The 26,512-nt window shown below is 36.6% G+C and overlaps 1 protein-coding gene across 3 annotated transcripts in view; it reads right to left on the bottom strand.

Moving 5' to 3' along the window:
- The window catches only part of LOC110458364 (helicase-like transcription factor), a 43,051-nt gene extending 20,991 nt beyond the window's left edge, over positions 1–22,060 (bottom strand). For 2 of the 3 annotated variants that reach the window (XM_021510027.1, XM_021510028.1), the window contains exons 1-15: positions 21,974–22,060; positions 20,755–20,847; positions 18,574–18,816; positions 16,983–17,149; positions 16,053–16,257; positions 15,104–15,178; positions 14,423–14,588; positions 13,340–13,476; positions 12,475–12,709; positions 10,250–10,355; positions 9,337–9,422; positions 8,515–9,093; positions 7,853–7,946; positions 6,163–6,233; positions 3,511–3,870 (exon numbers count right to left, since the gene is read on the bottom strand). In XM_021510027.1, coding sequence (XP_021365702.1) covers positions 3,511–3,870; positions 6,163–6,233; positions 7,853–7,946; positions 8,515–9,093; positions 9,337–9,422; positions 10,250–10,355; positions 12,475–12,709; positions 13,340–13,476; positions 14,423–14,588; positions 15,104–15,178; positions 16,053–16,257; positions 16,983–17,149; positions 18,574–18,816; positions 20,755–20,841 — 2,611 coding nt within the window. In that variant the 5' untranslated portion in view covers positions 20,842–20,847; positions 21,974–22,060. The remainder of the gene's footprint in view (positions 1–3,510; positions 3,871–6,162; positions 6,234–7,852; positions 7,947–8,514; positions 9,094–9,336; positions 9,423–10,249; positions 10,356–12,474; positions 12,710–13,339; positions 13,477–14,422; positions 14,589–15,103; positions 15,179–16,052; positions 16,258–16,982; positions 17,150–18,573; positions 18,817–20,754; positions 20,848–21,973) is intronic. The other variant, XM_021510029.1, reaches the window with a different exon arrangement.
- Positions 22,061–26,512: the final 4,452 nt, after the last annotated feature.

Here is a 26,512-nt window from a genome sequence, read left to right as displayed (position 1 = left end):
AATGTCTAGGCTACAGAGTGTGAGACATTCACAGGATTATGTATAAGTAAACTGTCTAGACTACAGAGTGTGAGACATTCACAGGATTATCTTTAAGTAAAATGTCTAGACTACAGAGTGTGATACATTCACAGGATTATACGTAAAATGTCAAGTCTACAGAGTGTATGACATTCACAGGATTATGTATACGTAAAATATCTAGACTACAGAGGGTGTGACATAAGTAAAATGTCTAGACTACAGATTGTAAGATATTCAGAGGATTATATGTAAAATGTCTAGACTACAGAGTGTGTGAAATAAGTAAAATGTCTAGACTACAGAGTATGTGACATTCACAGGATTATATGTAAAATGTCTAGACTACAGAGTGTGTGACATTCACAGGATTAAACGTAAAATGTCTAGACTACAGAGTGTGAGCCTTTCACAGGATTATGTATAAGTAAAATGTCTAGGCTACAGAGTGTGAGACATTCACAGGATTATGTATAAGTAACCACAGGGTCCTACTCATCAGTGGAGGTGGCGAGTTCCTCAGGGTCATACGCACAGATACAGTCTATACAGCCGCTGTAGGTATGGACAGGGAGGATGTTCTGTGGGCAGTGTTTGGGACATTAGTTCAGAAAGTCAAATTACTACAGTACAGCAGTGAGTTACACCTGTAACCAAACAACTAGTATATCTAGTTATCATGACAATGACATGGAAATCAGAGACAAAGGAAACTTATCATGATTACAAATCTACCAAGGATGTGAGACATTCACACGATTATCTATAAGTAAAATGTCTAGACTACATGACATTCACAGGATTATGTATAAGTAAAATGTCTAAACTACAGAGTGTATGACATAAGTAAAATGTCTAGACTACAGATTGTAAGATATTCAGAGGATTATATGTAAAATGTCTAGACTACAGAGTGTATGACATTCACAGGATTATGTATACGTAAAATATCTAGACTACAGTGACATTCACAGGATTATGTATAAGTAACCACAGGGTCCTACTCATCAGTGGAGGTGGCGAGTTCCTCAGGGTCATACCCACAGATACAGTCTATACAGCCGCTGTAGGTATGGACAGGGAGGATGTTCTGTGGGCAGTGTTTGGGACATTAGTTCAGAAAGTCAAATTACTACAGTACAGCAGTGAGTTACACCTGTAACCAAACAACTAGTATATCTAGTTATCATGACAATGACATGGAAAGCAGAGACAAAGGAAACTTATCATGATTACAAATCAACTAAGGATATGAGACATTCACAGGATTATCTATAAGTAAAATGGCTAGACTACAGAGTGTGAGACATTCACAGGATTATGTAAAAGTAAAATGTCTAGACTACAGAGTGTGTGACATTCAAAGGATTATGTATAAGTAAAATGTTTAGACTACAGATTGTAAGATATTCAGAGGATTATATGTAAAATGTCTAGACTACAGAGTGTATGACATTCACAGGATTATGTATACGTAAAATATCTAGACTACAGAGTGTGTGACATAAGTAAAATGTCTAGACTACTGAGCGCGAGACATTCACATGATTATAAGTAAAATATCTAGACTACAGATTGTAAGACATTCACATGATTATACGGAAAATGTCTAGACTACATATCAAAGATTAAAATTGTTTTTTCGTTGATTTTTGTTTGTTTGAAAATTGTTTGAATGTTTTCCACTAAAATACAGACAGTTAAGTTAATCATTGTTTGGGGGGAACAGAGAAACACATGCAAAAACATGTTTATATACTATTCTGACACACTTGCCCGAGCGCTAAAACTAGTTGTCCCGGGCGTCGGGCAAGTGGATTTTTACAGGCAATTGTTGCGGTCAATTTCAATTTGTGCGACAGTGAACACAGCTTAATATAAAGAAAGACAATCAATGTTGTCTTGGGGAAACTCTTTGTGTTTCACTTGCTATGTGTTTTGTGATTTTACCAATTTTAGGATAAATGATCACACACTGGATAAGACATATCTGCCAAAACAAAAATAAGATCCATAGAAAAAGTAAAGAAGAGAGAAAAAAGAAACATTGCATTAAAACTTTACTCTGGTCTCATCACAATGTTTTGATACAGGTGGTCAAGTGTCTTTATTCTTTAATCCCTACATCAGGGGAAATCCTGAAATTTGAGAGCAGTGGGCCATTTTCATCAATTTTTAGTCAATATCAAACTTAAGAGGGGCCATTCTATTTAAAATTAAAAGAAAATTGGAACATGGAAGGGGTCAATTTCAGTTTTGAGGGGTCAATGGCCCCATGACCTTCCAGGATTATCCCTGTATAATTTTTTGTCACCAAATGAACCCGACATTTGGTTTAACCAATTAATACTTCAACCACGGGTAATATAACTGTCATTTACCTTAAGTTCAATGTAGCAGTTACACCAGATTTAACACATTTAAGTAATTGACCTTTGTTGAAAAAGCAAATTCATACAAAAATAGAACCAGATTTGTAACTTTTTCGAAAGTACAAAAATAAATGTTAATAATTATAAAAGCGAAGTATTTGCTTGTGCCATTCCATATGTTCACCTTTTTCACTTGTTCATTTTGGATGTGTGTGTATTTTCTTCTCTCTTTTTTCAATCATTTTAATCATTACAATGAAGCAAATATACACAATCAAGGTGCTACATGATGCATGTAGGTTACTTTTATTTGTCGCTCCATGTTGCTATATGGGAGTGGCATTGTATTTAGTATCGGAAGAAGGTTTTACGTAGACAAGAGCAGACGAATTTGTCCAACAAAATGTTAGAAACCGTTGTTTATTTAGGCTTCGAATGTTTCTTCGAACTGACGGGAACACAACAACATTATTATGCACAATACTTATAAATGTTGGTCACAAAACGACTTGCGGGGAATGTGACTCACAAATTGAGATAGGTACCCCGAACATGTCAAAATACAAAATCAAATAGGCTTTTTTTTGCTCTACGGACAGTAATCTACCATAGAATGGTGAATATCTGGACATAGGTTTGTCAACAAAGTAAAATGGACCGAAACGTTAGTCAGAAAGTTGGTTTTCAACCTCCTAACTTGTTCTTTGTCAAATTTTTCAATGTCGTCTTCATCAAACTTGAATATATATATATGGCAGCCATCTTTGTTAATTTTAGGAGCTCCTAAGCGATTTAAGTCTGGGTTGATGTAGCCTTGAATATTTAAGGGATTTCTTAAATTTAAGGAAGGATTTAAGCTAAGGAAGCTTCTTGAAACATGATTTTATTTGAGTTAATGAATCTCAGTATATTTAAGGAAAACGACGGTTTATGGAGCTCCTTAAATTTGAGGAATGTTGATGAAACCGGGGCCTGGAACTTAAGTGAGATTTTAACATATTTGACCCCTGTGACCTAGAATGAAGGTTTAAGTTATTTTATTTGAAATTTTGATGCCGAGATTGTTTCAACAACATAACGGAGAAGATCCAAAGATTTCTAATACCTAATGAATTACCTTTGCTGTGGCGACTGTCCATGTCTGGGACTTTATTCCAGATCTCTACTTTGGACAGATCAACACTCTCCTCCATGCTTTTTACTTGGTTCTTTGTTTCTACTTTGGACAGATCAACACTCTCCTCCATGTTTTTGCCTTGGTTTTTGACTTCTACTTTAGACAGATCAACACTCTCCTCCATGTTTTTGACTTGGTTCTTGACTTCTACTTTGGACAGATTAACACTCTCCTCCATGTTTTTGACTTGGTCCTTGATTTCAGTAGCCCAATTCTCCAGTTTTGTTTTTGCTTTACCTTTGCCTTTCCCTCTGTTCCTAGACACCACAGATCGGCTTTCACCTCCCATGTTGACACGCACTAGAATGGAAAGTTTGGAGATGCAAATTAACAAGATGAAATGGTCTGTACTTTGTGTGTTAAATGTTTTGCACAAATACATTCACCACAACTAGACTTTTGAATATTATAAAAAACCCGAAATTGATATTTTACATCATTTGAGATTTGAATATGTAATTTCATTTTAATTGGGTTTCATTAAATGTTAAATAATATCAGTTTTGTGATGTTACATTGTGATTAAAAAAAAAAATGTATTTCCTCTATAAATCATATAATAAACAAGGCATCACATCACAAATTATACAAATCCCCCGCATTCACATCTGACAAAGTTTTTTTTTAAATAGTAAAATTGACACCTTCAACGCAGCAACCTTCAACGCAAACTTGTTTAAGGAATTGTCATACCAAACACTAGTAGCAAGTTTCATGAAATTCCGTTCAGTAATGAAGTCGCTAGATCGATGACAAAGTTTTTTCTGAAAATATTAACATTGACCTTAAGGTTTAACGTAGAAACCTGATAAGTGAACTTGTTCACTTGTATGAAGTTTCATGAAATTCCGTTGAGAAATGAAGTCGCTAGATCAATGACAAAGAGTGTAATGTACGTACCAGCGGGATCCTATATCCCCTCAAACTTTCGTCGCGAAGGAATAATAAGTGGCATGACAATATTTTTTATAAATAAACATAACTGTGAACTACAACATGTATGATAACTTGTGTACATGCCCCTGCTACTGCTTTGATGAACCAGTCTGACAAAGTCAGTGAAGAAGAAAGAATTGGTCACAAGATATACACGTTATATGATGGAGTAACGCGCCTCATAATGTATCTGCATGCATGCATGTGAACTTTGATTACTATGACTTTCAGTATCCAACAGGTACATGTACAATGTCTAACACAAATGTCATATACAGACGGTCAGTCAAAAGCTCTATGTCGGTCAAAAGCTCTAGAGCTCTATGTCGGTCAAAAGCTCTGTCGGTCAAAAGCTCTATAGCTCTATGTCGGTCAAAAGCTCTGTCGGTCGAAAGCTCTATAGCTCTATGTCGGTCAAAAGCTCTGTCGGTCGAAAGCTCTATAGCTCTATGTCGGTCAAAAGCTCTATGTCCGTCAAAAGCTCTATGTCGGTCAAAAGCTCGATGTCGGTCAAAGGCTCTGTCGGTCAAAAGCTCTATGTCGGTCAAAAGATATATGTCGGTCAAAAGCTCTATAGCTCTATGTCAGTCAAAAGCTCTATAGCTCTATGTCGGTCAAAAGCTCTATGTCGGTCTAAAGCTCTATAGCTCTATGTCGGTCAAAAGCTCTGTCGGTCGAAAGCTCTATAGCTCTATGTCGGTCAAAAGCTCTATGTCGGTCAAAAGCTCTATAGCTCTATGTCAGTCAAAAGCTCTATAGCTCTATGTCGGTCAAAAGCTCTACAGCTCTATGTCAGTCAAAAGCTCTATGTCGGTCAAAAGCTCTATGTCGGTCAAAAGCTCTAGAGCTCTATGTCGGTCAAAAGCTCTGTCGGTCGAAAGCTCTATAGCTCTATGTCGGTCAAAAGCTCTGTCGGTCGAAAGCTCTATAGCTCTATGTCGGTCAAAAGCTCTACAGCTCTATGTCAGTCAAAAGCTCTATGTCGGTCAAAAGCTCTGTCGGTCAAAAGCTCTGTCGGTCAAAAGCTCTATGTCGGTCAAAAGCTCTATGTCGGTCTAAAGCTCTATAGCTCTATGTCGGTCAAAAGCTCTGTCGGTCGAAAGCTCTATAGCTCTATGTCGGTCAAAAGCTCTATAGCTCTATGTCGGTCAGAAGCTCTATGTCAGTCAAAAGCTCTATGTCGGTCAAAAGCTCTGTCGGTCGAAAGCTCTATAGCTCTATGTCGGTCAAAAGCTCTGTCGGTCGAAAGCTCTATAGCTCTATGTCGGTCAAAAGCTCTATAGCTCTATGTCAGTCAAAAGCTCTATAGCTCTATGTCGGTCAAAAGCTCTATGTCAGTCAAAAGCTCTATGTCGGTCAAAAGCTCGATGTCGGTCAAAGGCTCTGTCGGTCAAAAGCTCTATGTCGGTCAAAAGCTCTATAGCTCTATGTCGGTCAAAAGCTCTGTCGGTCAAAAGCTCTATAGAGCTTATGTTATTTGTTTTAAAATGCCCACCGACTTTAAATAAAATCTATCTATCTTAGACAGACAGATATGGACTGACAGAAAAAAGTGAATTCTTAGTGCCCCTCCACTTTGGTGGTAGGGGCATAACAGATCCTTTTATTTATTAATTTCAGAATAAATGGTCAATTGGTGGTCTAAAAATGTTTAACCTTTTTTCATTGGTGAATTTTCTACTTCAGAGTCACTGCTGGCTGCATATCGGGCAGGCTTCTTTGCATTGCTGAAAAATAAACAGTAATACCTTAGTAAGCACTGTACTTAATTCTTATCCAGGATAAGGTCAGGGAAGGAGTGGGAAGGCTATTTAATTAGTTGAGTTTTTCAGATTCACATTTATTTTTATGAAAATCTCCATTTATAACAAGATAAATTGGGCGACCTGGGCAACTATCACTTTGTTTTTTTGCAATGTGTTGTCACTATTGCGTCTCAAAAGAAAGAAGATGTAATTGTTAATCAAGAAGTTTTGTAAAGAAAGATTAACTTATTTTAACTATTCAGGTCTTGTCTTCTAATGGACGATGGAACTTCAATTTATTAATTTACAGGTTATTTACAGCTAATTATACAGAATTTTCATGAAATTTCATCAAATGTACTTTTAAAAATATCATCAGGTATTTGCCTAAATGGTAGCAGCATCCTCATTAAGAATGCAGATGATGCCGATATGATATATATAAAGCATTAGCAAGCTACGGCAGCTACTAGGGTAGTACAGTTTCCTCACTAAGTGGAATAAAATAGAAACCTCATTTAGATATCATCTGGAAATCATAAGCCAATGCTATTGTGGCATCTTCAGTATTAAAATATGCATGGATTACATGCTGACCATCAAACTTGAACTAGGTATTGGGGTAAAATATGTCCTCAACCGTTTCACGAAAATCTGTTCAATCCTCCATTGTCCAAATACATTCATCTAAATTCTGCCTATGTTGGCAAGCTACCAAAAAATACTGCACTTATTGTACACAGGAAAGCAATTTTTCTGATAATTCACAAGTATTCCCAGAACCCTCAAATGAGGGGTTTTCACCCCATAAACAGTTGGTTGTACCCCCAGTTTTCAAGAAATGACCAGTAACTAAGAACCTACAGAATCTTGAAAATGTAACAAATCTACTCCCAAATCTAAACATCAGTGGGAACACTGATTCACATTGTATTTACATTGATATGGAGCAGATTTTATGATTGACAATAACAGAATAGTACTTGATTAAAATTTGAACGGTAGATACTAAAAACTAAGGTACCTACTACCTAGGTAACAGTTATACTGGAGCGATCATTTATTTCAATCTGACATTGTCTTTGAGAAATTTACTCATATGATTAACAGTTGGCCGTTTTACAATGATATTATATAAATGCCATCGGAGCGTAGGACAACACAGAGGAATATTCCAGTTATATGAATTTAATGGAGTCTCTTTTGACTCCATTAATCTCATATAATTGGAATATTCCTCCGTGTTGTCCTATGCTCCAACGGCATTCCTTATGATAATTTAGCAAGGGACTCTGTTTACGGAAGTATCCATGGCAGGAATCGTCGGAACAGAACCAAATTTGACTGGTAAGGGACGTTGTGTCTCCGACCCCTCTTGAATGATATTATATATTTAGGTTCATAGCCACAATTGCAAAAAAACTACTATGTGAAACAGTTTTAATATTTTATTTCAAAAAAATAAAATATATATATGTATATATTACTTCATACATTTATATCATGCAAATTTGCAAATAACATTCGTTCTAAGACATTTGTTTTGTTAACATTTGATTTCTGAAAAGAGATACACTAGATTAAATAGTCACACAGTTTACCGTCTGGGTCTTCCACTGGTGGTGGGAGCCAGCATCACAGGTGCCAACCTTGCTTTGGATTTTGCTGGTTTCTTGTTTTTTGAAATTTCTGGCTCTGTAGAAACATATAAAAAATGTTTTAGCTAAACCATTAAGCAGAATAACACCATAAATTTCATAATCAAAACATCTTGTTTGTCCATTTGTTTTTTTAAATTCAAAAGCATTTTTTTCTTTTTTTCCCCGCAAGAGTACAATATAATGTAGCAATTAAGTTTGTATTAACACATTTATTATAACAAACTTCCGACCTCAGCTTGTCTCAACTACAAAGCAGGGTGCTTATCATAAAAACACTAACAGTCAGAATATTTGTTATATTAATGCTTTTAAGCAACCAGGGGTGTACACATTTCTATTAACAGTACTAGCCAACAGACAGATTTTGAAAAATTCTAACAGACAACTATTTCTATTTGGTAAATATTGAAAACTTTCACAAATCATGATACAAAATCATCTACTAGCCCCTGGCATTCAGGGCTATAGTGTTTTGTGTTCAGTTGTGAGTGTATTTAAAGTATTGTGCCAGAAGTCATTCAAAAGGGGCTAATAATTCCCATTAGAATGATTTCATACTTGTACATTGCTCTTTCATATCAACATTAATTTAATAAACAGACCTGTTGTTTTTTCTTGTCCTGATACTGGTTTCTCTGTTCCCATATCTATAGAATTGACAGTAGATTCACTTGTTATACATTGGTCCCCGGTATCCCCGTGCTCGGTGACCTCTAGATCTGGCCCCTCTAGTACAGCCACCCCCGTAGATACAGCTGTACATGTGTGTACTGTAGAATCCTTCACTGTATCTGAATCAATCACCACACTACCCTCTTTAGGCTGCAGGATTGATTCCCCCACTGACACACAGCTCTGTGTTGCTCCTATAGAGGGCATCTGTATCTCCTTTTTCAATCCATCAATCTGTTCCGCTTTAGCAGTCTTCGTCACATCCCTTACTTTGCTGTCCTGTGTTTCTGTCATTGCTCTAGGTGTCACTACAGTATCCTCTGCTGACTTGTGGCCCGTCACTGAAGATAAAACATTGTCAGGTTTGGCACTGTTGATGAACCTATTGTCTAGATCTCCTGTTGGAGTGATATACTCAGTTGATGGGCTGGACAAAGTAGCTGAATCCTGACCAGAGGAAAAAGTCAACTTCCCACTTGATGCTGCAGCTACGTGATGTTTTGCAACTTCTGGTAATTATCAAAGTGAGTATAAGATTCTGTTTAGGATTAGTTTATTCCACAATAGTTAATTAATCTGCATCAGAACATTATTTGAAATTATTTCTCATTTTGTCAAACACGCTGACAGATATTTTGCCAAAAATACTGATCATTACAGAATTTATTTCATAGTGAAAAGTTGCACAGAATGAACATAAAACTGCTTGATTTAACAGTCATGTCTGCAAATATTGGTTGTGTAGTTTTTACCTTTTGGAGTCGAGCGACTCGGGCTGTCCTGGAGTGCTACATCAGAATCACCGTTAACTGTGTATCTGACTTTCCTTTTAGACTGTCTGCAATATCGAGTTTAGTCTTCAAACAGAACTCTAACATTTATTTTAAAACAATTTATAAAACAAGTTATTTAAACCTATATTAATCACTTGTTGGCCCNAGAACTCTAACATTTATTTTAAAACAATTTATAAAACAAGTTATTTCAACCTATATTAATCACTTGTTGGCAGGGATGTTAGCGCTCAGGTGGTCTTACGGTGGGAAGAAACTGGAGTACCCGAAAAACCCACATGGTCAGGCAGGTGAACCCATACCTTTTCACATTCAAATGGGGAATTGAACAACTTGGTGAAAGGTAAGTGGGCTATCCACTGTGCCACCCCACCACTCAATCAGAACTCTTAGGCCAAAAAAAAATATAGTCTGTTTAGGGTTGCATTGGCAAAAAAACTAGGGTAGGTAGGTCGGATTTATTTTTATTTTTGTTTTTGGTCATGTGATTATGACCCTACTATTGTATGTAAAACAAAGAATTACATAAACAAGGTTCATTTGGAGGCAAATTGTGCTCCATATGCTGACATTTAGCGCCAACACAGAGCTGGAAGCAATTTTGAAAGGCAAGGAACCTTCTAAAATTCGAAAATCAGCGGGTTTTTTTTTTTCATCAAAAAGTTTTGGGTTGGGGGTAAAAAGCTACGGTTGGTCGGGAACCCTAAACAGACACCTTTTTATTTTGGCCTTATGCTTGCAAGCAAAAACAACAATCAAGATTTACATTGCCACAGTCATGCTTATCACAGAAATAAGCTGATGTTGTTCACATTACAATGAAATCTCTAGTTCAATAAATAAGGTTATTTAAGTAACATTGGCCAGATACCTTTTAGGGCGTGAAGACATCATTGCCATGTTCTCCTTTGAGGGACAACCTTTTGGCACAAAGTCTGGGTCTTCCTTCTTTACCATGCTTGATTGTTGAGAATCATCTAAAAGAAATGTCATTGAAAGAAATTAACACAAAGTAAGTGCTGTATGAAGTTCTCCTTTCTAGCAAATACCTGGTATTACAAGACATTCGGACAAAGACACAAAACTGGATATGCATAACAAGGGACCATCGAGAACTGCATATAATTTGAGAAATATCCCTTTGGTACTTTAGGAGAAATAGCGCTAACAAATATTTTTTAAGATGGGTGGATAATGGACCAACAGAAAGACAGACAGACAGATCATGGACGAAAGACAATTCGAATAGCCCATCATCTGATGATCTTTGGCCAAAAAGAATGGGACCATCTAAAACAAAATATAATCTATTAAGAATTCTTAAAACAAGCAACAATGAAGATCTCATATTAAAACCTTTAAATAAGAGTTGGGACAGAACACTTATGATTGTTACACTTCATGTATCCATTAAGACTCGTTTTGTAATGTTCACTGAACCAAGATGAAGGATATGGCAGTTCAAAAACAATGCCATTATGGTATTAGGGTACATAATTATAGCAAATTTGGTCAATGTATGTAAAATAGCAAGGAATTTATGCTCCAAATTAGTTCAAGTATATAGGAATAACTCTTAATGTAGTGGGGCACAAAGTCCAATTTCAGTATTAGTAATAACCCTACCTTTCCACGGTACATTTTTTATAGCAATTATATATGATGAATGTGGAAAAAATCACAAGGAAATTATGTTCTGGACATCGAAATGAACAAAAGGACAAATGCAAAAAACGGAGAATGAGATCCATTTCAGTGCATGGCACTTTATCTTCCCCCGTACTCCTATAACATAAGAGGCTGCTGGTCGGCCTTTTTTCCCCCAACAGATATGATTTTGCCGACTGCACCTGTCAAAAGCATCTCGCCCTGTAAACCGCTAACACTGTTGGCGTACTTCCCCCGATACACAAGTACATGTATACGAAATTCTGTGAACTTAGGTGAAATAGCAAAGCAGTTATACTCTGGATAAAGTATTGAAGCCTATGACATACTACAAAATGTCCCTTCATAGAATAGTGTCATCAATTTTGCACTGTATTGCAATTTTGAAATTGTTAGGTTTGTACTGTTACTTTATTATCATATTCATGAACTACCATTAATGAAAACATAACTAGAATTTTGTTATTGTGAACAAATACATATGTCTCCCCTTATTAGCCAAAAGACAAACTTTGGTATAAAAAATCAAAACAAAGGGCCATATCTCTTTAAATAATGGGGCACAAGACCCGAATTTAGAATGCAACACTCCTACTTCCCAAGATACATTAAAACTATACCAAGTTTGGTCAACGTCGGTGAAATAACAGGAAAAATATGCCGTGGACAAACTACGGTATTAAAAAAACACAAAGGGACATAACTCTGTATATAGTTGGGCACAAGACCTAGTTCCAGTGCACTGCACACCTTCTGTGAGTGATGCAGGTATACTTCAAGTTTGATTAAGATATCTTTAATGGTTTAGAAGTTATGCCGTGGACTAACTTCTGTTTTAAAAATAAACAAAGGGCCATAACTCTATATAAAGTGCGGCACAAAACCTGATTTTAGTGCGAAAGATTCCACCTTCCCAAAATACATAAAAAGTTTGGTCAACGTAGGTGAAATAACATGAAACTTATGCTCTGGACTAACTTCGGTATTAAAAAAAAACAAAGGGCCATTACTCTGTATATAGTGGGGCACGAGACTTAGTTCCAATGCACTGCACACCTTCTGTGGGTGATGCAGGTATACTTCAAGTTTGATTAAGATATCTTTAACAGTTGAAAATTTATGGACCGGACAAGAATTTACTGAAAAAGTTGCACTTATTTGACCTTTGACCTTGAGGTGAAGGTCACAGTGACCTATTTCCAGTGCACTGCACACCTTCTGTGGGTGATGCATGCATACATAAAGTTTCATCAAGACATCTTTAACTGTTTAAAAGTTATGGCCCGTACAAGTCCGATTAGAAGAACCAGAAGAAGAAGAACCAGTACTTATACAATATGTCTCCCTTCATTCCAAGGGGAGACATAATAATGCTAGTAAATTAACCCTATATCCACTAATACTGTATTTCAGAATAACATTTAATACCATAATCTTCCACGGAGTCCACAGAACTGTCCGAGTCAGAAATGTCATCATCAGGAAGGTATGGTAACCGTGATCTCTGCAAATTGCCTGGTGCAGATATATTTCTCACAAATTTACGTGCATAGCTGGTGCTTGGTTTGCTGTCATCAACGATGAAGTCAGACATTTTCTCCCTCTTTAGATTCACCTTCCTCATTGCCATTGGTTTAGGTTCCAATTTGTAACAGTCTAGTCTCTGGTGTAAAACAAACAAGTCTCGAAATGAATACTGGCAGGAATATAAATTAATAGATTCAAATTGTAATGCAAAACCTTGGCCTTATTAAAAAAAAAAAACAGATTATGTCAACATCTTATTAAATTTATGTGTGCTGTTACATTATTAACACAGTATATCTCTGTAATCTACTAACAATAGATTTTAGGAAACCTCCCTCATTTTGACCAAAATGTACCAATCTCCCTCGAAACTCCCTCCTTATAGTCAAAACTCACACAAACTCAAAATCTACATTCTCTAGTCAAATGATCTCCTAGGTAATGCAGGTTGTGTGTAATGATCATAACAGGTTTGTCTGAATCAAATGAATGCTTTTTGAATGAATAATTTTGATACTTAAAAAGGGAAAGATAGATTGAGCATAGCAGTTTCGGTCGCATTTCACAAACTTTCTCCCTCATTTGAAATGTGGAATGAGAGAGATCTCCCTCATTGAAGGTTTCACAGGTTGACACCTATGAATGGGTGGGGATTCAAACTTACATGTCATTGACCTATCTACCCACAAAAATGAGGCAAGGTCAGCCATGGACATCCAAACATTATTTTAAACATGGTAAGAGAGAAACAGAACAAGCTATTTACCTGAGTCCTTTTCTGTTTTGACTGTCTGACCCTACCTGGTACAGGTACAGCTAGGGGAAGACCATCCTTAAAGTTGGTCATAATCAGGGCGATCATCTCCAGAGTTTTACCCAGACCCATGTCATCAGCCAGGATGCCTGTGGCAACGGGGAGAAATCACCATAACAAGTGTATAACATCACTTTCGATAACTCCTACATGTAAATGTCCATGATTGGAATTAGATCAGGCCAAACAAAAAATATTTCGTGTCTCTTGTTACCCTACCTACCCTTTTTTTGTGCCCATCCTGAACTTTTTAAGGCATTTTCAAAGAAGCGCTGTTAAAGTCAAGATCATTCTCCTATATAAACCATATAATATGTAAATTAAAAATAAAACTGGTTACCTACCTACCCTAAATTTATCCAACATGTTCACTACAGGAAACCCATATTTTTTTTTGTCTGGCCTCGGCACATTTTGAGCTTGCAAGGATATTCTATGCCAAACAACAATGCACTTTAAAGCATTCATTGACATGGAAAGTATTGCCTCAATTGTCAAATTAAAAATGCAACATTGATTCTTAACATAGTTCTGAGATAATCTAAATGTACACATGTACAACATGTTAGGTGCTTATTGAATCGAATGAGAAGGTTGACTCGTCTTTGTGCAATTTCAGTTTTAAAGGCTTTGTGATGTATACCAGGAGTTCCATGATTGGACAGTTTTCAATGTTTCTTCTTTACTGAAGTAAGTCAAATTGCACATTATGTGTTCTTATATATATCACTTAAACATTTCAAGTGAGACCATACAAGAACATATTATAACTGTGATTTTTTGTTCGAAGTTTCATCCGATATTGTATTCTTGTGACAAAAAATTCTTGTATTGATGTCACTTGAACTACAGATAAAACTACAGGTAAATTCTTTATATAATCTACCTTTGAAGTAGCAACCTTACATATACAAAAGTTGGTACTATTTGATTGGGCAGCCATAAGCGCAAACAGCTATGCAAGTGCTATGGAAATGCTACGCAGATGATACACTCAAAATGGTGTACAAGGTATTTATAAAGGGGATAATTTACCTCCCCTGACCGACTGTGGCCGCTTGTCAGTTGTAAATACGGTGACAGAGTTAAAGTAGCGGCCTTTCTTTTCTTCCCAAAAGGGAGGTAACTTGCTACCATTCTCACGCTGTATCATCCAGTTTAAGGCCTGCTTCTGGTGGGTGTACATTGGTGTGACTATGGCCTACAACAAATGTTAAAAGTTGATAATAATCAGACCAGGTGCAGCACTCAAATACTGCTATAGTTCTACTGTTAATTATCAATTTTATGGGAGGTCAGTTTTTACAGTTGGCTCAGAGGACTTATTTCCCTTTTATATCTTTTGCAAATACTCTTTCCAGTAATAATTGTGATCAGAATTGAAATAACATCTTGTCAATTTGAATATAAGTGTTCATAAATGATATCTACATACAGTTTGCAAAATAAAGTACACACAAAAATAAAGTAATTTGCTGCATTAAGGAAGAAGAATCTTACTCTATAGGTACCAGCAGGGGTTAATCTAGGGTTTGAGGAATAGTACCTATTTTGAAATAAGGGGAATTTCTGGATCAAAGGTTCAGGGTAGAGACTGTCATTACATTGCTTCCTCTACATTAGAACATGTAGCTAGGTGAAATGTTTTTATACTATTATTGAAGTTTAATCCTTCCAGTAAAACTGTATGAATAATCCATATATAATTAATTTTACCTTTGCTGGATTAGCTGTGCTAGTTTTATCTCCTTCGTCCAAATTTTCAAATAGTTCATCAAGCTCATTTTTCATCTGGAATTACAACTTTAGAATGTTAATCATTAAGAAATATTTGCATGTTTCGAGCGAGTAATAGTGGATTATATCACAAAGAGCAAATGTTGTAAATGTAGTGGAACTGGACTGGGTCAATCGCCGACAACAAGGTAGCTCAATTTGTTAAGAGTGTCCGTTTTAAAATCTGAGGGTGCTGGGTTCGAACCCCGGTCCAACCATTGCATTTATCTTGTTACATACATGTATATAATGGGCTCAACATAATAAAACCTCTGTGATATATTACTACAACGCAATACATCCACAATGGTGAATTAAAATGTTTCACCACAGCAACACAGATTTTCATATTTATCTCTCACAAATTACTTCAGTCGCATTTAAACTACTTCTACTTCCTGCTATATCACATGCATAAATCATTGGAAGCAGTTTGAGCATTGAACATCCATGCCAAAATTTAGGACAATAACACATGATCTGACTGAACTGTACACCACTGAAGAAACTTGCACCTAAACTTTAACTGAGAAATTGCGCGAGAAAAATTAAGTCCCGAACACGTCCAAAATTAACAAAAATGTGGATTTACTGTCCTTGTTAGACCCCACATGTACATCCATGCCAAAAATTAGGACAATAACACATGATCTGACTGGACTGTAGACCACTGCAGAAACTTGCACCTAAACTTTAACCAGACGGACGTCAGACGGACTGACACAAACGCTATTCCATAATACGTCCGTCGAATTTCGACGGGCGTATACAAAGCATATTTAACTACATTAAATAACAAATATGACAATAGACATCAAACATGTTATGCCAAATTACTGACAATAATTAAAGTCAGCGTCATTCTTAATCCAATCCAGCTACTTGTTACCTCTTCAGGCGTCAGGTAGGTTCTGCGTGGAGTGGCCATGCCCATTCCTGACCCTCCGGCCTGGTCGAGGTTGGAAGACGGCTCTGTGGGGTTGAACCCTTGCCCACTCAGCTTGTCTGCTGTTTGCTGGCGAAACTCTGGTTTACCCCACAGGGTCATGTTTATAGGCATGGTGTACATGTTGGAGCTGCCGAACGGTACTATGCTATAGATAAGAAAATACTCATTTAGTTTTAAGCAACATTTCATTTCAAACATATTTTATTGTTTTAAGCAACATGATTTAAGCGAGGTCCAAGTGTAATGATCTCTCAACTTGTTTTTTTCTTCTACTTTTTGTGAGTCTCGCGCCGAAATCGTTTGATATTGCATGTATGAGTAGTCCCAGTTCCACTCCTAAAGGTGACACTTGTAAAAATTTGGTTTGGTTTGTTCGTGTTTTACGTCCTATTAACAGTTATGGTCATTTAAGGACGTGCCAGGTTTTGTGGTGAAGGAAAGCCAAATTCCTGGAGAAAAACCACCGCCTTACAGCCAGTACCTGGCGACTGCCCCGCGTAGGTCTCGAACCTGCGACCTAGTGGTGGAGGGCTAGTGGTAGCAAAATGTATGTTAGACATCTTAACCACTTGGCCACCGCGGCCCTTTGTAAATTTACAAATATACACAATCTCTTTCATATTGAAGCAACTAGCATGACTACAAATATAATCTTCATAACAATGACGACAAAAGTAATTCATCATTTCTTCTAGATGAATGTTAATGTACCATCATCACAGAGGACCAGTGTCGTGGAGGGATGCATGCTCAGAATAAACTTATCTACATTTAAGGCTTAAATTTGTTTAACCTTGTAAACAAGAAATTTCAAGAAATAAAAAACCCAGCTAGTCCTTGGTAGTCAAAGAGCTGTGAGAAAAGATTTACCCCTCCAGTCTGGCCCAGCCATTGTCCATGATGTGAGTGAGGGGTTTGGCCAACTCTCGCTTGATATGTCCCACCTGTTGGCCTCCCACATTCAGTATCCTGATGGCATTACAGTCATACTTATTGTGGGGTTCTCTTTCAATCGCAACCATCTCATTGTTGTTCACCTGAAAGAGTAGTTGTGTTTTGTATCCTATCCTAAGTACCGTATGATTAGGCCAAAAAAAATATATAGTCTGTTTAGGGCTGCATTGGCAAAAAAACTAGGGTAGGTAGGTCGGATTTTTTTTTTTAAATTGTATATTTTTGGTCATGTGATTATGACCCTACTATTGCATGTAAAACGTAAAACAAAGAATTACATAAACAAGGTTCATTTGGAGGCAAATTGTGCTCCATATGATGACATTTAGCGCCAACACGGAGCTGGAAGCCGTTTTGAAAGGCAAGGAACCTTCTAAAATTCAAAATCAGCGGGTTTAAGAAAAAAAAGAAAAAAAAACATCAAAAAGTTTTGGGTCGGGGGTAAAAAGCTAGGGTCGGTCGGGAACCCTAAACAGACACCTTTTTTTTTGGCCTTACATACAAAAGGCCTTAATATTACAAACACTTATATCACTAATTTAAACAAGAACATTCTCTGGACTGCTGAATCAGGTCAGTAGATTCAGTCTCTGGGAAAGAAAAAATGTGTGTAAACTTGTGTAAAAATTAGTGCAAAAATGATCTGTTAAACAAAGAGCTATAGCTACCACAACTAGTCCATGGGTTTACTATACAGCCCCAGGTACACAAAACTTGAAACCAGACTGATACCAAAACCCATGCGAAACATGTTACTGTTAAGAAAGGTTCAATATCATATCAAATATAACAAGTACTAATTGTAATGGGGGACCATTACAGAAGTCCCCCAAACCCTCGCAGTTGACTTCGCAGTGCCAAATACATGTACATACCAAATTTGAGTGAAAACAAAGAATATCTAAATTTCAACCAATCAAAAGCCTCTGTGAGGTTGCTGTGTGGTTGCTATGACAACGAAACATAATGCGGTTGAATTTGTAGTCCCCTAATAGTAATACCCCTATATACCAATTTTCATCAAAATCAAACAATACCTAAATTTCAACCTATCAGAAGCCACGATATGGCAGCAATTTTGTTGACAATGTCAATTTTTTATTCGACTTTAGAGCATGTCCTATACTGATACTTTCCTCAATAGTTAATTTTGATGCGCCAAATATAACAAAAGTTATGGCTCAAAATGTTTTAGCCAACTTCATTTTGGGGACTTAATAATTAGAGGATACCTTATGACTATCCAGTATCGACCGGAGACCTCCATATATATATCAGCCCCAGGACTGGTATGCATGATTTTTAGCTTTTCAATTTTCGGAAGTAAAATTTCACCCCTCCACATTGTGAAGGTAGGAATGAAAAGCACCCCATGTTCAAAACGTAACCTGGAGCATTGTCACGTCATCACAATTTTATCCCGATACAAATTTTAACCACTGAAAACTAACAATGCATAGCTAGGGTATAACTATGTACTTCCAAGCATCCTATATTGTATACTCACAGTGCCTCTGTAGTACTGGATACCAACAATGTTTCCACGGAGATGGCCCAGCAACACCTCATCATCCAGATCATCGTGTCCCATGTCGTCGCCAATGACGATGGGCCCCAGATTAGCAGCACCAGCGTACGGCCACTTATAGTTTGATCTATCCTCGTAATTGTTGAATCTATTCCAGGTATTTGAGAAGGATCTCTTCCTCCATTTCTTCTTTGCTTTGGTTTTCTTCCTCCCAAGTGAATTCTGTTTATAAGAATAGTACAAGAAACAGCATATTACAACATAGTTGAACATACAGGCTAAGCTTTTGATTCACTAGCTTTAGGAAAAACTTTTGGAAGTCTGAGGAATTTGGAATAAACTCTGAACTGTGGATTTTTATGATTTTACAATACATTTGAACTTCTGGGCATTATAAAAGAATCTGGAAACATGCTTATATACATAATGAGGACTTTCTGTAATTTCATGTCCCAGGCCATGAGACTTTATCAGAGGGGAAAATTTGTGAGATTTCAATGCCTCACAATATGAGATCTCATCTGGTGTGTATGAATTGTTCTTATAGAAAGCCTGCACTGATGATAGCACAATTATAACTTTGAAAGATTAACTAGAAATGATATTTCAAACCTTTTCAACAGAGATAACTCTTACACAAAATCATGCCCAGTTTGAACAGTAGCATAAGTTAACATGCCTGTTATCAACTTATCATACTTGCCAACTCTTTAAAATTTCCATGGGATCTGAATGATCAAAATTGAAACATAAATTAAATGTGTGCAATACCCCCTGGGGACAAAATAACCCTTTCAATGACATATTTTGAGCTGTTATTTTAAATGAAATCATTAGATCTTAGAATATTGTAATAGCGTAGAAAATTCACAGGTTGAAAATACTAAATTTAAGGGTCAAAAATCGGGATTGTCCCTCCTAAGTAGGGAGGGTTGGCAAGTACGTGTTATATATGATGGCCTGTGCACAGTGAGCCATGTACCGACAATGACAGAAACGGTATAGTTGTACATGCAAAACTTGACAAAGTGGCAAGTCAAGTTGACGAATTTCTGAAGGTCGGTATCCGAAAAGGACTCTGGTTGTTTTATCTGGGTAACACTAGGTGCTGAAGAAAGCATCGCTATTTAATATGTATCAAACTACATCTTGGTCAAGTCCTTTAGTAATACCACCGTTAAAACGTGTCAAATGGTGTTGTTTTGGCCGATTGATTACTCCTATATTACCGCTTACTTACCTTTTGACAAACAAAGTGAATTTACTACATGTTAAAAAGTTGCAATAGCTGAATTATTCTTTTGTTAAACAGTCTCATGGTAGGTATGCCACTTTAAATCGTGAATGTTCTCACTTGATTTCTATTCGCATACACCTGAGCACACTCATGCACTGACATCCTTTTGATAACGACGAAGATTTATGTTGCGCATATTTTATGTTTGCTGTAGTCGGCCAGATTCTGATTACTTTCAAGAGGGACTGGAGAAGCTTTCTCAAGGTAGGCCCAAACAACAGCTACGTCAGTCCAAGGTCACATGCACAATCGCAATGTGTCACTAAAACGTTCCTCGTAATTGTGTCCGATAACAATTGTATACGCTAAACGTGAATTGAACCCGTACGATTATTAAATATCTTTCAGTTATTAAATATTACTGTCAGAACAGTTTGATTAGGATAAATCTTGAAACATCATATCCTTCAACCTTATACTGCATGCATACTGCTTTACACGCCAACATACAACACATATACTTTATAGTAGATTTGTGTGCGACATTCTCCAGCACCTAGTGTCACCCAGATAAAATCAAGCCGAGTTCTTGTCAGATACAGACCTTAAGAAATGGGTCCACTTGACATGTCTCTTTTGTCAAGTTTTGCATGTACAACTATATACCACTAACAAGAGTGTGTGCTGACATGTCACTTTGTCAAGTTTTGCATGTACAACTATATACCACTAACAAAAAGTGTGTGCTGACATGTCACTTTGTCAAGTTTTGCATGTACAACTATATACCACTAACAAGAGTGTGTGTTGACATGTCACTTTGTCAAGTTTTGCTTGTACAACTATACTACTTCTATCGTTGTCAGTACATGGCTCACTTTGGCCATCAGAGTTATATGGTACATGAAATCCAGAAAGTTTACCGATCCATTGCTCCTATTCCCAAACACTGCCCTGGGTAACGCCTTTCCATCACCATCCTGTCTATGTGTCTGCTTAGTTCTTGCCATTTTTTTCTGAAAAAAAACGGTTAAAGTCAACTTTGATGCATTGTTTTAACTCAGTTCATCACAAAAAAAATCTCTGTACAATAACACCTTATAGTTTGTCAGAGTAGCAGGATCAACGTGATGTCAAATGAAGATAAATATGATTTTCCATTTGCAAAAGTATGGAGGGGGTTTATTTGAAAGCAGTGTTCATTGGCAGTCAAAACATGATCCAGGATATAGGTTTTAAGTCATGTGTCCAAATCTGTTCATACACATCGATCAGGTTTGGGATCAATCCTCGTATGATGGATTATCCATTGTTTGAGAAAATACTAAAACTGACCCAATTTACAGAGACTTTATAGTGTTATCACGGGATCAGAGAATCCGTGCTGTCATTCCTCACTGACAGTGCCTACTGTAGCCCGAGCTTCCTTATGCTCAGAAACCAGTCCTGACACGGGTCTCACTAAAATGCGCCATAGGAGAATTAACGCCATAGGTACGCCATAGGTACGCCATAGGCGTTTTTGCATGCCATAGCAAAATGTAAGTGTTATATCCACGAAATATTTCGATTTTTCCATTGGTATACTCATTTAATATGTTTAGGTAAAGTATCATTTAAAAAAAAAAGTGTACTTTGTTAGAAAATCGATCTTAATTACGAAGCACTTTTACACTAAAATGCCATAGCAAAACATAAGAATTATTTTCAGCAAATAACTGTTTTTTTCCATTGGTATAACTGTTATGCCTTAAACAGGTTGTGGTAAAGTTTCAGCTTAAAAAATGTTTATTTTGTTAGGAAATCGACATTTTAGTGTGACCGCCTGACACCAGACTTAATTAATTAGATCCTCGATAATTCAGGGGTAAGAACTTAACACTCATACACTTATTTTTCTATGAAATATCCAGGGGTGCAAAGAGCAAAAGTCAGCGTAAACAATGGTGTATCGAGGATTGACTTCAATAATTTGACAGGTGTCTTGTTTGACCCACACTGCCTCGCACAGCGAGTCGTAGCCTCATCTACATCAGCTGCCTCTAAATCAGGTATATTAAATGCCCAAAGTAACACTTGAACTTAAAATTATAGTTCAAATCTGCTATTTAACAAGTTGTAAACAGTATTTGACATAACTACCTCGTTTAAAAAGAACTAATGTATGTCTGTATCATTTCTTCCTGATGGCGATGAGATGTCTTCTGTTTGTTTAGATTACCCCTGACTTTCCCGCAAAAATGACGTAACCGGTGTCACAATTTTTTCACCACATTTCGTAAGTTCCGCCGGAACTGTTGTCAATATACTAAAATCCGTCAGTTTATTCTGTTGTATGTTGCCCAGGGGAGGGTAAAATAGTTGAAGTACAAACATATAGCTCGAAATAATAATAATAATCTAAAATAACTAATTTTATTTACAAAGAGAAGCATATAAATTAAGCATGGGTCCAGGCGTTCTTCCAAGCCTCGTTAGCTTAATTAGCTTATAACAACATAAAGTTCTATGTTGATACCTGCCCTTTAAAGATAACAGAGGGGCGACCGTTACACGACCACGAAATTATTTTAATTTACATCAAGGATCGAACTACATGTAGAGCAACGGAGGGTGTTATCGACAGGGGGGTATTATATCGAATATTCCAGGGGTGCAGATAGCGAAAGTAACGTAACAATTTAAATGGAGAGACACACAGTAGTCGCCTCTTACAACATGCAGTCTGATACAGCAGCTGTATTCTTTCTTCGAACCTGGACGTGTTAATTGGGTGTTTGTAGATACAGACTTCGAACCTGGACGTGTTAATTGGGTGTTTGAAATTGTAGATGCAGAAACCAAGTGAAATTGACCCTGATTAGCACTGCACAAATTAACTGGACCTGTCCCTCCAACGAGTCCCTAGAAATGCCCACACGTGGTTACTTGGTGACTTTATATAAATTAATCTCCCTAAGTATGACTGGCAACAACAATGTTATAAAAACAATTGCAATACTGCACCCTAATCTGATTTCCTTGCCATCATAGAAAATCACAACATTGAACAAGTTGTAAAAATACCTACTCGTAAAGAGAATACACTTGATCTCTTCTTTCTCAATCAGCCATCTCTTGTACACGAAATTAGAACCCTACCAAGTCTTGGAGCTGCCGATCATATAGTTCTAAAAAATAAAAATAAAAAATAAATGTTTTTTAACCGATCTCGCTGACGCCTCTAAATAATGTTCAGTATATTGAACGTTGTAGAGTATCCTGTTGAAGTTGAAGAAAGCGAAACAAAACAAACACGATATTATAGCCATCATTATTCTTTATTAAAAGACACAGAATAATCAGGAGCCAATGATACAATGTATCTACATCACAGGACCTGAGAATTCTTTACAGCTATATTTGCATGGACATGAAGTAAAGTGTTCAGAGTAATTTTACATGTTTCAGGGGTTTAGATCGACTTTCGGTAAAAATGACTAGCCTATGGTTAATCATTGGGAGTGTATTAACCCCTAAACATGTAAAATTACTCTGAACGCTTTAGTTTATGTCCAAATATAGCTGTGACAAATTATCAGGTGGGTGTGATCTACATAACAAACATGAGATGATTAACTGTTATTGTGTATACGATGTAACAGAACAATAACAACACGGAACAGTCTACCGGAAGTGTAATTTAAGCAGTATTTCGAGACACAGGTCTTTGAGACATGGCACTAATCTGGTTGCACGACGTTGAACGTTTTCCAGTAGAATTGTGCTCATAGAAAGAGAGAACTGTTAGTCAATTTTATAATGTGTGAGTAACATAATCTATACCACCACAACTCATCAATGTGTAAATAATGGACTTTTTATCAATTCATGCGCAACCGGATCGAAATTATTAAATAAGTAAATGAAATACCACCAAGACATCTCCAAAAGCTAAACAGCTTACAACGATGATGATTACAGCGAAGGATTCAGCGAAAAATACACACCATACATAGCACGTTTGAACGCCTTATGTGCCTCTTCTCTTTTCGCAAACTAACGCGCGAATAAAAGTCTCCCGAAAAATAAGTGAGTTACAATAACATTTATGAAAGAAAACTTGCTACAATTCCCGCAAAAGTAACTTAAGTTTGCTTTACGTGCTGTGAGGACTCGAACTTTGTTGCCAAGAAATATTGAAACCAACATCGGTCCTCTTTTCTCTCTTATACCTCTGTCTCTAGCCGTATCATCGAACTTCAGAGACCTGTTAGACAATTCAAAGAGCCTTTTTGTTCAGGCTTAACGTTCCGAGTATAAAATTACGGTAGCTCATTTGAACTATTTCGTTGTTTTGTCTTTTCGTCTCGTAAAGACGAGATTTAGCAACCTTTCATTCTGGTTGCTTCGTCTTTTCGGGCGGTAAGGTAACATATCCACCATGAGCCCCGAAATTACACAAATGAGGAAAGAGGAGATATAGTCACAAAAAAAGGCAAGCAGACGCAAGATGCTAACAAAACTAAAGATAATATTTTCACGGAAACCCTTAATAAAGTTCAACAAAAATAAGAACAGGTGTTTGGGTAGCAGGGCGGTTCCAGAAATTTGATGCATAGGAAAGGGAGGGGGGGAGACAGGTTTGGCTGCGAATTTCACGAAAAACATCGATTTTTCAACACATTGTCGTCCTTTATGAGTCAATAACAGGTTGTAACTTCAATAAACATCAGGCCCAATTTTTGCTAATTCCATGGAAATTCTCACTGACAAATGAATAATTATTCTGGTACAATGGAACTATGTAAATTTCACGGTTTTTAAAAGTCGTCGAATGTTCCATTAAGTCCTTTGTCAGATGGTCAGGAGATTTAAATCTACCACCTTTCAACAGTTATTTTGCTCTATAAGGTACCAATGAGTCTATGGATTCTCCAAAACAGCAATAAAATCACTGAATAACACGTTTTTATTCTAGAGAAAAGCTTCGGGAGGGGAGGGGATTAGTCATCATGTGTTAAAGTATACTGCTAACTCTATCTGCAAACCATTTGAAATACTTTTTTTAATATGTCACTTTGTGTATCCAAATAAATGGAAACTTGCAACCGTTATGTCGCTTTTCAAAAAGGGTGATCGTCATGGGTCGTGTAATTATTTTTAGACCTTTATCACTACCATCTACAGTTGGTAAAGTGTTTGAGCGTTATTTATTTTTATTTTATTTTTAAATCGCTTGTTTTATCGATACCAGTCGGGTTTAATGCCTTTGCATTCTCCTGTTTATCAACTTGTTGAAATTGACTAAAATATTTATATTTCTTTAGAAGAAAGAAAACATACTTGCATTATTTTTTGTGATATATATCAAAAGCGTTTGATCGTGTTTGGCACAGGGGTTGATAGCAAAGTTAGAAGCATATGGAATTTCAGGTGAATTATTGCATTGGCTCAAAATTATCTACACCAGCGCAAACAGAACATTTTAATAGGAAATTCATATTCGGAACTAGGTAATATTGACGCATGTGTACGTACCTCAAAGTGCAATACTCGGGCCGCTTCTCTTTTTGATATGTACTTGATTCGGCCTTCAGATTATTTGCAGATGATTCATCCTTACTTCATTTTGCTTTTTCATGCTATGAAATACAGACGGTTTTCAACAAGGACCTAGCATCCTTAAATCAGTGGGCTAAGCGTTGGTTGGTTTCTTTTCATCCTGAAGAAACGGACGTTCTTTTTATTTAAAATACAAACGATATTGACGATGACTTGGAATTGATGTTTGATTGGAAAAATTGAAATTTTACAGACGTTCATAGACGTTTAGGAGTAAATTTTAATACAAAAGGAAAACGGGGGAGTCATGTTGAGGCAGTTTATAGTACGGTTATTAACAAGAGTAATGTTTTACGAAAACTCAAATACTTGTTGAAAAGAGAGACACTTTAAACAAAATATAAATCTTTCATTTTACCAGTTTTTGAATATGCCTGTGAATTATGGGATGGTTGCACTGCTTTTGAATCCGAGAAATTAGAGATAGCACAAAGAGAGGCGGCTCGAGTTATAACAGGTCTGCCTTCTTATACAAGTAATGATTCATTATATTTTGAAACGGGTTTAGAAACATTATCAGAGAGGAGAAAAAGGCGAAAATTGAATATTTTATATAAAATGAAAAACAATTTAACCCCCTGCTATTTATCGGCCCTTTTGCCAAACACAGTGGGTAACAACAATCGGTACAATTTACGGAACCAATATGATTACAATATATCTTCTTTCAGCCTCTTTTCAAGTAACTATTCTTTCTGCCTTCGAGTTTACGACTTTGGAATTCGTTAGACAATGCAATAAGAACATTACCATCTTTAAATACTTCTAAATCTGCTATATCTAGTGGCGATACTCGTCTCCACCTTTTATTATGATTTCGACGAACGCAATTTAAATAGATTACATACGAAACTCGGGCATCAGTGTAGCTCTTTGAAAAATGATTTGTTCCGTGTTAAGATTGTTGATAATCCATCATGCGCTTGTGGACATTCCTGTGAGGATGTTGGTTATTTTTTCATAGAATGTAAACTTTTTTTAACACAGCACGAATTGCGCTATTTCAAAACATAAACTCGTTGAATATATATCCAGTAAATTAAGGTTTATTTTTATTTGGGAATGAAAATCTGTCCG

The sequence above is a fragment of the Mizuhopecten yessoensis genome, unplaced genomic scaffold (genome assembly GCF_002113885.1).
Source record: "Mizuhopecten yessoensis strain PY_sf001 unplaced genomic scaffold, ASM211388v2 scaffold9561, whole genome shotgun sequence".
Classification (NCBI taxonomy): Eukaryota; Metazoa; Mollusca; class Bivalvia; order Pectinida; family Pectinidae; genus Mizuhopecten; species Mizuhopecten yessoensis.
Note: the sequence above shows the minus strand (reverse complement) of the source record. Positions and strands in the feature narration are given on the sequence as shown.